This window comes from Ostrea edulis, chromosome 3 (genome assembly GCF_947568905.1).
Source record: "Ostrea edulis chromosome 3, xbOstEdul1.1, whole genome shotgun sequence".
NCBI classification, from domain to species: Eukaryota; Metazoa; Mollusca; class Bivalvia; order Ostreida; family Ostreidae; genus Ostrea; species Ostrea edulis.
In genome coordinates, this window is record NC_079166.1 from 72,703,971 (window position 1) to 72,716,186 (window position 12,216).

Below are 12,216 nucleotides of genomic sequence, written 5' to 3' on the forward strand. Positions count from 1 at the left end.
TGAAGCATTGTACAATATTTCAAGGCTATGCAATAATTGATGTACGAGAAGTGTTTACAAGCTATTTTATACCTTCTACTCCTCTTGGATCCACTATAAGTGTACAAAAATATATGGATCCTCATATACTGACACCATGCAAATCTTCAAAAGGTAATGAAGCATCTTACAAGGTTTCCAAGGCTATGTGATAAGTGATGTATGAGGAGAAGAGTTCGCAAGAGATTTTTTTTACCTTTCACCCCTCTTAGATCCACTATATCTTAGACAAAAATAATTGAATCATCAAATCCTGATGGTAGTTACATCTTCAAATGGTAATGAAGCATTGTACAAAGTTTCAAGGCTATATGATAAGCCTACACAATCTATTTCATACCTTCCACCTCTTCGATCTACTACAACTTGCACAAAAATAATTGGATCCTCTTTTCATGATGATATGCACATCTTCAAATGGTAATGAAGCATTGTACAAGGTTTCAAATCTATCAGATAAGCAATATTGGAGGAGGAGTGTTCACAAGCTATTTTACACCTTCCACCCCGCTTAGATCCATTGTAACTTTTAGGAAAATAATTGGATCCTCACGTCTAGATAATATGCATATCTTTAAATGGCAATGAAGCATTTTGCAAAGTTTCAAGTCTATCCTATAAATAAGCCATATAGAAGGAGAAGTGTTTACAAGATTTTATGACAGACAGGTGGACAGAAAGTACAAAAACAATGTCTTCCCCTTGAAAATTGAATATAGGAGTGCCTGGCCTTGTGATATATACAATGTATATTGGCCTCTCATCAAGGCAGCTTCAGTAAGATTCTTGGTCTTAGTGCACACAAGTTTTCTCTTTCATGAATCTTTCAGACTTCATTTGCAGTCCTATTTCACTTCAAAAATATTTCTGTTGAATATTTGACCTTACCTAGTATTTCTAATTCATGTACAATAATTCTGAAAACCAATCATAAAATGATGACTTCTGTTGAAAAACAAGACAAACCACAGGAGAAGTTGTTGAGCAAAACTAAATTTAAATTTAGATTTTTCCTTTAACAGAACCTAGTTTCCTCAGGTTAATCTACATAAGTTGACAGAAAACAAATCATACAGCAACATTTTAACATTTATTGAAACAATCTCCCAGTATTTAAGACATTATTGCAATTTAAAAAGTAACTATGATTTCTCAGAGATGTACATAAAGCATTTTAAGAATTCATGACAACATGATTATATTATTTAAAGTGAAATTTAAATGAGTATCCCCACCTGTAGGTAGGTTACAGCATGTTCATGAAAGGTCCAAGAGGACCTGATGCTCTACTGACATATGCAGAAATAATTAAATTCTTAAAATTTACTTAGGCATAGCATTAACTTTGTTCCTTGGGACTTGTCCACATAAGAATTGGGACAAACTACATCAGGGGATCATTGAGGGCAAGTTTCATCAAAATCCAGCTGGTATCTTAGGAGAAAATGCAATAACATACTCTTTTGAATGTGACCTCTTACTGGGCCCCTAAGGATGGATTTTTTTTAGGACCAACTACAACACTAGGGGATCATTCTTGGTCAGTTTCAACAAAATCCAACCAATAACATAGGAGGATGCCATCATTACTTTTTGGGTGTGGTCCCTGACTGGGCTTGTAGGGGTAGGACACCCATGATAATTCATTAGCACCAACTAAAGCACTAGACGATTATTCTGAGTAAGTTTCATCAAATTCCAACTAATAACCTGGGAGATGTGATTACCCTTACTTGGCCCCTACAGTCAGACACCTATGAAAATTCATAAGGATCAACTAGACCACCAGATGATCAATCTGGGAAAGTTTCTCCAAAATCCAACCAAAAACCTGAGAAAAGATTCAATGACAGACTTATTAAGGGGTTGCCTCTTACTTTGTCAGACTGGGTCAAGAGCCCCATGAAAATTCATAAGGACAAACTACACCACTAGGGGATTATTCTGCGAAAGTTTTATCAAAATCCAGCCAATGACATAGAAGGAGATGCAATAATAATCTTTTTTGGGGATGGCCATTAACTGGGTCAATTCCTATGAAATTCATAAGAACAAATAATCTTCTAGGGGATCAATTTGCATAAGTTTCATCAAAATCGAACCAAATACCTAGGAGTAGGAGATGGGACAACAAACTTGAAGTGCCTAATGGGATCCCTAGAGGTCTGACCCCGATAAAAATTCATTAGGACCAACTACACCATTAGAGGATTATGCTGTATGTTTTATCAACATCCATCCATTGCCTTAGGAGAACTTTTGGGGTGGCCCTTAAATAGGCCCATAGGGAACGGACCCCCATGAAAATTTATAAGGTCTAATTAGACCAATAAGGGAAAATTCTGGGTATGTTTCATCAAAACACAACCAAAAACCTAGGAGAAGTTGTGATACCAAACTTTTTAGGGCTTGGCCCCTAAGTGGGAACTGGAGTTCTGATCCCCATAAAAATTTATAAAACCAACTAGACCACTTGGGGATTATTCTGAGTAAGTTTTATCAATATCCAACCAATAATGTAGGAAGAGATGCAATAACAATTTTTTAGGGTTCACCCTTACTAAGCCCTTAGGGGTAGGACCACCATGAGAGCTTATTTGAACCAATCACACTAGTCAGGTATCATTCATAGTAAGTTTCCTCAAAATGCAACTTATAACCTAGGAGGAGAGGCAAATAACAAACTTTTTGGGATGTGGCAGTTAACTGGGCCCCTGAGGGTCAGACCCCTATGAAAATTTAAGACCAACTAAACTACTAGGGGATCATTCTAGGTAGGTTTGATCAAAATCCATTCATTACCTCAGGAGATGCTATTACAAGTTTTAAGGGTGTGGCCCCTTATTCGACCCCTAGGGGTCAGAACCCAATAAAATTGGATTTGTACCATCTAGACCACTACCAGCTCATTTTATGAGTTTTATCAAAATCTGTTCCATGCAAAGAACCTTAAGTTTACAGATGGATAGACGACAGGGTATCACATAAGCTCAGTAGAGCTATAAACTGTAAAATATAAGTATTCATTCAGGCAGTGACCTTGACCTTTTGACCTCAAAGACATAGACCATGTCTCAATTCAAGCTTTAACCCTTATGCTCAAAGAATAAAGAGGAAAGTGACATTCAGAAATCTTGGAAACTAGGGGATCATTCTTGTTCAGTTTCATCAAATTCCAATCAATGACCTAGGAGGAAATGTGATGACTTTTTAAGTCATGGCTCCTTAGGGGTTGAACTCCATAAAATTCATTAGAACCAACTAAATCACTAGGAAATCATTCCGGTAAAGTCTCATGCAAACCTTCTCGTTAACTTAGAAGGAAATGTGATGACAAGAAATGACAACAGATGGACAGACAATAGGGTAATGTATCAGCTTCAACTGTAGATCTAAAATCTGTTTATTGCTTTTACTTTGTTCCTGACATTTTTGTCATGGATGTTGCTGTTTTTGTTCTCACAGTCTGTCATTAAATAGCTTTGTTCTGACTTTGGTGTATTGTTCATGTGCAGTTAAACCTCTGGTGCTCTGTAAGTTAGTTGTTGCGAGAAATTGAAGAATGGCCTCTTTGCCTACAAAAGAAACCAAAGATGTCCTATAAACATTTCATTCCAAATTATTTTTAATGAAAACAAGGAATCTGTGAGCCAATGCTCACTAGTGATACCCCCGCTCTAAACGTCCAAGTTCTCAGCAAACAGGAAGTTGTCCAATGGATCTGAAAATGCATCCCTAAATACATCATACCTATGTAAATCTTCATGCAAAATATCAGTAGCCTGTGATGTATAGTTGCTGAGAAATATGTTACGAAAAATGTTGTATCTGACCACTGCATACGAAAAATTCTAAGTTTTCGGCAAATAGGAAGTAGATGTCCGATGGATCTGAAATTGCATCTCACAATACATCTCATCCATATAAAGCTATGTACAAAATTCTAAGATGTTAAGTTGTATAATTTTTGAGATATGGCAAACAGAAAGGTGTTACAGATGGAATGATGGACAGATGGATGGAATGACACACAAGGGTAAAACAGTATACCCCTATCCTTGTGGGGGTATAATTAGCCCTTAATCACAACCTTGGTAAACTAAGGGAGATCATAATAAAATTCATTACGATCTTATCTCACAACCTTCATGTAATCATTTCCATTCTATATATATTTACATTACATGTATTCATTACAAATGCTTACTTTGCAGTGGTCTCTCATTTGTGGAGCAGATGGCAGTCTGATATACAAAGTCCCTAAAATGATTTCTTACAATAATGCTATCTTCTCTTGACCATTTCACTACAACAAAAAGTATGATTTTATATTAACTGTAAATGCATTATAATTTGAACACCAAAACGAAATAATGTGTCTTCCAAAATATGAAAGTTATGTCTTTTTAAATGTTGCCATCTAGCTTGTCTAACATTACATATCTGTTTTATGGCTGTTGGTGGTTGTGTTGATTTTACTGGTGTAAACCAGCAAGAAGTAATAACAGTACAACACAGTGAGATGGATGGGGCAAAGCTGTATTTTCTTGAGAAGCTTTACTGAAAATAGTTACTTTGGTTTCATTAATATTCCCGGTCATGGAATTCCATGGTTTTCAGTAGGTGCTTCGGTTCAAGCAAAGATGCTTAGATTCTAGGATATTTGAATTCATGGATGAATGTTTTATATTTAACATATATAGGTAATTATAACATTTCGTTGAACATTTGAATTCATGTATGAAGTCAACAACAAAATCCACGAAAATTGATGATCGACAAAAAATGATGAAACTACAGTAAGTCTTTCTGAGAAGACAATTTGTTTGTTTCCCTACTGCTCATCTCCTCAAGAATTCCTTGTACTGACCCATAATACAATTATCATTCACTTTAACAATGATTATTAAAATCTAACAATTCAAGGACAGTAACTTTGAAAAGACAAATACCATCAACTTTAAAACAATTTTGACCTTCATCTTTGCTCAATATACTTTTGCACTAAATGTAAATCCAACATATCACATTCTGATATTTCATCTGAAGTTAAAAGTGGTGGAATTAAAATTTTCAAGGGCAGTATTTCTAGCATAATATGTCATCAAAGTCAAACTTGTCCTCTGTATTTGCTTTGTTTTTATGAGATTATTGATTGTTTATCTCCACACTCAACAATTTTTCAGCTACATATATATAATGGTATCCATGTTTTTATTGGTATTCTCACATAATGTCATCCATGTTAAATATATCCATGTTCTAATTTAAATGAAGGTGTGATGCCTTGTTTACACATTTAATAAAGTGCACCGCCACGGCACATGATACGCCCGTCACATATTGTTAACAGTATAGATTGTACCCATTAAAACATTCTTTTTTTTTATATCACCTTAATTAAATGTCACAGTGACCTTAAAGTAGGATGCGACACACCTTCTACCTAAGATGCATTAGTTGACCAATTTTGGTGATTCTAGGTCTAGGTCTAATAGTTTTCAAGTTATGAGCCGGACAAGTTTTGCCATATATGGCCATATCTTCTTAATGAAAAGTCACAGTGACCTGGTTTTAATGTGCGACACACCTTCTACCCAAGATGTATCTACAGACAAAGTTTGATGATTGTAGGCCTTGTAGTATTTAAGTTACGGGTCGGACACGAAAAAGCTAACAGACGGACGGACATGAACGCCATACCAAATACGTCCCGTCTTAAGACGGGCGTATAAAAATGTTAACTGCAGTTGTACTCAAGCCAGAGACCTTGCCCTTTGAGAAGCAGTAACAAAAGTAATACAGTTCTGGATGAATGGACAGTTAAAAGATGACAGAACATGGAATGACACCTCAATGACTTCGGTTTATAAGCAAAAGTTGATTAAATTGCATAATCCAATTGTTTAAGAACAGTAGAGCAAATATAATATGAAACTTAATTCTTGCCTGAGCATTTTCTAGATGTCCTAGGAACATTCTTTTGAACTGATTCCACCTGTTCATCATCACCGTTAGTATCTTCTTCATTAACATAACAAGTTTCCTCTAAAATTGAATGAAATTCATCAGTAGTCTACTTATTCATTAGGAAATTAAGAAGTCAGTAAATTGTAAAAGGCAATATTTCCCGAAATGTAACTTAGAATGTTATGTAGATCAATACCCAAAATGAGGTAAAAAGAAATGATCAAGAGAGAAAAACAGATGACTCAAATATCTGAGAATACAGTTTTTACAATCCTTGTGTTCAAGTTTCAAAGTTTCATCACATTAAAACAGAGCTTATTAAACATCTTCATGTTAAAGCACTGATTAAATTATTCGAAAGAACAATGAAAGCATAACTATACCTGGAAGCATTGCAGAACATTGAATACCATTTAGGGACTCCTGAACAGAACCTGAAATATATTTAAATATGCATTACAGACTACAGGTATAGACGTTAAGGTTAGGGTTGGTTTCAAGAAATACTAAAATTGGCCAAAATGGCATGGTTGATTTAATACATTATTCACTGACATAAAATGAAATATTTTAGGCCATGCCTTTAGATATCATACTGGGAAAATTACAAAGATATGAACATGTAGCACACTTCTAAAGTGCCACATGCAGATTTTCTTCGTGTCCATTACAACTGTACATGGTCTGAAGAATATCAAATAAAAGCTGTGAGAGGAGTTAATAACATACTGAGAAAAATACAAAGTTCAACTACATGTAAACTTTTCCAAAAAATGTCTGAACACTTCCTAAAAATCACATACATATCTTCAATGTGTTCATTACAACTGTACAAGCAAGGTCTGAACAATGTAAAGTAAACGCTATGAGAGGAGTCAATTTTACAAAGTAGGTACTGTCTATTTCAAAACAAGTTGTGAAAGTGACAAAGTTCAACTAAATGTAAATTTTGGAAAAATGTCAGAGCGCTTCCAAAAAGTCAAAAATACATCTTTAATGTCTCCATACAATTGTACAAAGTTTGAAGGATGTCAAGTTAGAGGTGTGAGGTGATTTGATTACACAAAGTACATTGCATGCACAAGTGGTCCGCTCAGCCAGCTGATCACCTGGCATTCACCATACTTCAAAGCTGAATGCAGGTTCTGCAACCCGGCCAAACATTCAACATCATAAGGAGATTAAATTAGTTGTAAAATACACTCAAAATCTATTTGATCATCCTTTTTGTATCATGCTACAAAAGCAAAACTTCTTCCTAGCAAAAATTTGAGCGAAGCATGAATGAATTTATGCTAAATCCTAAAATTGCTCCTGCAAAAGCTGTGCGTCCTCCAATTACCACTTTACTGTGAAAGAAATGAAGTGGAATTGTTAGGAAGTATCACTAAGTCTCAAATACAACCTTCAGATTTAAAAGCCAGTGCCCTACCAAAAAAAAAAGTTTGAACTCACTAGCTAGTATTAATAGGTGCCCCGATAGACTTAAACCTAAGTACCACAACGGCCAAATCTACTAAAATTAATTCAATTTGCAACATCTGCACTAGTTGTTGATGCATTTATGGTTACCTCACATATTCTTAAATTCTTTACTGTTAATTTTTTTTGCTTCTCATGCAAAAAAATGTTAAAATCCAAGTTTGGAAGTGCAAGTATGATCATGTTGCTTTTTGTGCCCTCAAGTGAAGATAGCATAGTCATGTGGGATGCTTTATTTTATGGAAAAATGCCATATTCACATCTGCAAGATACATCTTTTACTGTCTTAACTACATTGATGACACCTTTTTTCATTCCCTGATTTTGTTTGTTTGTTTTTTTTGCCACACTCAACAATTTTCCATCATACAATGGTGTCCAGTTTTTATTGGTGGAGGATAGAACCAGTAACAATATACTTGAATCTCATGGTCGCTTATATGCCCCGTGCATAATATCAAATCATTCTCTCCAGTGCTTTATGACAAGATGATTTTTTAAGAATGGTACCTTTTTAACCATTTGGGCCCATAAGCACAGAACCCTGTGACTAGGGGTACCATTTGAACACACTTGAATCTCCATCGCGCAATGATACGTTTTGCCAAGTTTGGTTGAAATTGGCCTGGAGAAGAAATTGAAAATGTGGAAAGTTTACAGACTGACGGATGACAGACAAACTAATCAAAAAACCTCACATGAGCTTTCAGCTATAGTGAGTTAAAAATGAAATGGAGCCATATCATTTGGGTGGATTAACATACATGTATCATGAATCAAACCGAAACTTCTGTATCACAATTTATAACACCATGGTATATTGTTGTACTCCTTTTGCTGGGGGAGACATAATTGATTAACAGCTTTACCTGACTTGTTCCTTTGGTTGCTGCAGCTACTGCTTCCCTCATAGTCACCCTGTCCATTTTCATCATTTTCTGTGTTTCCATTACATGTATGTTCCACTGAAAAAGAGTATAAAATGATACAATGCCAACTCATGGTAAGGAATGAACGGTCATGAGTAAAATAAAAATAGGTTCTCCAAACTTGCAGATTAACCCTCAGCATTTTGACATATTGACACAAAAGGCTAATCTACCATATCTGATTAACATCCTACCAAGTTTCAATAATCTTCTAAATTTAAGACTTTTTTTTTTATATTTTCAGTACATGTAACAGTGACCTCCCCAAAGGTCAAATTCACATTTTGACCCCAACATCTACCTTATCTGAGTAAACATCCTGAGAAAGTTCAATGATCCATCTTCTATAGTTTAGGAGATAGCTAATTTGCTATTTTTAGTAAACACATTTGTTATTTTTAATAATAGTGATCTCTCCAAAGGTCAAATTTACATTTTAACCCCAAAAAACAAATATAAACTATATCAGTAAAGATCCTACCAAGTTTCAATGATCCATCTCCTATACTTAAGATTTTTCTATTTTAATTTACATTGACCTCCCCAAAGGTCAAATTGATACTTTGACCCCAAAAGGCATATCTACTCTATCTGAGTAAACATCCTACCAAAGTTCAATGATCCATCTTTTATAGTTTAGGAAATATTTTCCTAAAACAATTTTGCTATTTTAAGTTATAGTAACCTCCCCAAATGTCAACCTGACATTTGACCCTGAAATGCACATCTACCCTATGTAAGTGAACATCCTAGTAAGATTCAGTGGTCTTACTCCAAAATCAAAGGATGTATGGCCTGGAAACAATAGTCTAATGCACACACACACAAACACTAATACACTCCCATCTGACTTTGTGTTGACAATACCCTTAGGCCAAAATTGGCAGAGGGGTAAAAAATTAAGAAATCTAACTGCAAAGATAGTATTAGATATGTCCAAGTGACACCATTGCCCCACTTCAGCAGAAAAATTGGAAATTTACAATTTGTAGCTACCTATAATACAGTTATATATAAACAAGAGGCCAATGGCCCACAATGCTCACCTAAACATAAAAGTTGCTAGAAAGCTTTATGCAATATACCAAGTCATTCTGCTCAGTACTTCCACTAAAGACAATTTATATCTTTTCCAGTATAAGACTTTGTTAAACTTTCATTCACTTGCAGGCCCTTAACATGCTTAAGTCAATGGATTGATTTCCCTTGAATAATTTGACTCCTCTTGTTGCTGGGAAGTTCATGCAAAATATCTAATCATTCTGCTTAGTACATGTACTTTCACAGAAGAACATTTTTATATCTTTTACTGTATAGGGGCCTCCATGTCAAAGTGGTTATGGGATCACATTTTTAATCATGAGGCCTCTCATGTCCAGTCTTATTAGTACTTTCGCAGAATATTTTTTTTTTTATATCTTTACCTATATAAGCATATGTTTAACTTTGAACCTACCCCCATGGGTAAAATTTGAAACCACCACCCCATCCCCTTATGGGCAGTCGACAAGTTGACAAACCAATATCACTTTAACAATTGTTGTTGCTAGGAAGCTTCATGCAAAATATCAAGTGGTTCTGCCATGTACTTTCACAATTTTTTAAATCTTATTTCCTATATAAGCCTACGTCAAACTTTGAACCCCCTATATCAGCCCCAAAGTTTGCAGATCGTTTTCTCTTGAATGAACTTGAATCTCATGGTCCTTTAGATGCCCCATGCATAAAATCTTATCATTCTTTCCAGTGTCTTCTGAAAAGAAGATTTTTTCAGAAATGGTACATTTTCACCCTTTTTGGCCCTTAAGTACAGAACCCTAGGTGCCAAGGGCACCATTTGAACAAATTTGAATCCCCACCGCGCAATAATGCTTCCTGCCATGTTTGGTTGAAATTTGCCTAGCAATTTCAGAGAAGAAGTCTAACACTTAAAAATTTACGAAGGACAGACAACGGAAAAATTGTGATCAGAAAAGCTCACATAAAACTGCTGTTCCACGTGAGATAAAATGGTCCATAATACTGAATTTTCTATGAAATGACATGAATGTAAAACAAAGCAATCAATTCATGGCTTAGGTGAAGTCAAGTAATGAGTAATAATATATATCATTTCCTTCCATGGGATGAGAAAAGCCATAAACTTCAAGTATAGGTTGAGAGGTGAAAAACTCAAAATACAATGTAAACTGAAACTATTCATCTTCATGGTTATCAAATTTCAAATTTGTATTAATGCCTCAATTCAAGGGTAAATCATTATATAACTTTATATCTAAAGAAATGTAATCCAGTTCATTGAACATTTGATATCATGGATCAAGTCAATCACAGTAGATTGAGAAATTATTATGCTTTCTTCAATATCTGTACCTTATTTCTCCACCAGAGATTCTGAGTATCTCCATAGTTATACAGTATTTCTTCTTTCTCTTGAATATCTCTGACAGCAAACAAGCATAGACAAGGCCTCTCAAAAGTCAAAAGTTTCATGACAGCATTAGCCATCTTGTTCCCATCATTGACATACTGGCATATATGATCTTGAGTTGATGAAGCATCAATACTGAAAATGACAAATAGATGTATCTCAAAGTGGTAGCAAGTCAGCAGAAATGGCAAAGTTATGAGATTAACCTATATTTTGACTAAAATTGAAAGTGGTAAGGGTTGTAACTCTTTAAAAAAATTAAAAACAATGGACCATAATGCCCCTCCTCCATGTACATCTTCATATCATGCCTTTACTTTTTACAAAGTTTCAAAACATTTTCCCTCAAACCATTGAAGAGGAGTTGCGATGAAAAAATTAATCTACTATTCTGGAGATATTCTAAGTGTCAAGGGCTGTAAACTCTGTAAAAAAAAAACCAATGGAAATATAGGTGGCGGTGACCTACTTTTGGTATAGAAAGAAAAAAGGCACACAAAATTTTGCCTTAAAAGGGCACACGTTATGCAATTTTCGGATTTTTAGGGCACTTTGTTATCATAATTATTTGATTTTAAAGGCAACAATATTTAGTAATATATATAACTTTGCAATACATTCTACATGTATATACTTTCTCTTTTTGAGAAAGTGTTATATGCATCTTCATGTACTTGCCTTCCAAAAATAAAATTACACAGATTCAGAAAAAACTAGTATATAGGGGGCAGGGGGGCATTATTTCATAACTTCAGGTCATGTAAAATTCCCTCAATTTAAATTTCATAGAATGAACTTAACTCGTTGTATCTTTCTTTTTTCGTTAGAGACGACCAGTGGTCTATTGTAGTTTTAAGATTACTTTTACCAAAAAGAAATAAATGGCGCTCTGTTGTCGATAGGTTTGAATGAGAAAAAGGGCATGGCGCCGGAAAAAAAGGGCATGGCATCAGGAAAAGGGCATGACACCGTGCCATGCTAAATTGCTTTAGATTGAACACTATGGTATATTACACAATATACCTACTCATGTACCAAATATGAATATCCTGATTGAACTAGTTGAGGAGATATTTCCCCAAAACCCAATTTCTTTAATTGGTTAAGGTCAAAATACAAAAGGCAGTGACCTATTTTGGTATGTGACAGAGTATTACATGTAACAAAGTATGTACACAGTATGAACATCCTGCACAAAATAGTTGAGGAAAAATAAACCAACAAGAGCAACGCCAATGTGGCATAATACGCCCGTAGATTTTGCTCAAGGAAAACATATTTTAGTGGGATTCATATTTTAGTGAAGTTAGCACTGTCCTCTGTGAGTTAATTCATTATTATGCTTGTAGAAATGGATATCAAGAT

General features: G+C 34.9%; 1 protein-coding gene across 3 annotated transcripts; it reads right to left on the reverse strand.

Moving 5' to 3' along the window:
• Positions 1-1,116: 1,116 nt before the first annotated feature.
• LOC125678783 (uncharacterized) lies at positions 1,117-11,132 on the reverse strand. 3 transcript variants are annotated; one of them, XM_056158856.1, is made up of 4 exons: positions 6,393-6,596; positions 5,989-6,087; positions 4,247-4,345; positions 1,117-3,614 (listed from the first exon to the last, which is right to left on the reverse strand). In XM_056158856.1, the coding sequence occupies exons 1-4, from the start codon at positions 6,400-6,402 to the stop codon at positions 3,499-3,501; spliced, it is 324 nt and encodes a 107-aa protein (XP_056014831.1). In that variant the 5' UTR covers positions 6,403-6,596; the 3' UTR covers positions 1,117-3,498. The 3 variants fall into 3 exon arrangements, 2 of the variants coding, with proteins under 2 accessions (XP_056014831.1, XP_056014832.1); XR_008801199.1 differs by lacking the exons at positions 1,117-3,614; positions 4,247-4,345 and adding exons at positions 8,361-8,456; positions 10,794-11,129 and having other exon boundaries at positions 5,986-6,087; positions 6,393-6,443; XM_056158857.1 differs by lacking the exons at positions 1,117-3,614; positions 4,247-4,345; positions 5,989-6,087; positions 6,393-6,596 and adding exons at positions 7,070-7,358; positions 8,361-8,456; positions 10,794-11,132.
• Positions 11,133-12,216: the final 1,084 nt, after the last annotated feature.

Coding starts and splice junctions, on each gene's coding strand:
- LOC125678783 (XM_056158856.1), bottom strand. Junction 4,346..5,988: donor GACATCTAGAAAATGCTCAG/GCAAGAATTAAG, acceptor TTTTTGTTGTAG/TGAAATGGTCAAGAGAAGAT. Junction 3,615..4,246: donor AAATGAGAGACCACTGCAAA/GTAAGCATTTGT, acceptor TTTCTTTTGTAG/GCAAAGAGGCCATTCTTCAA.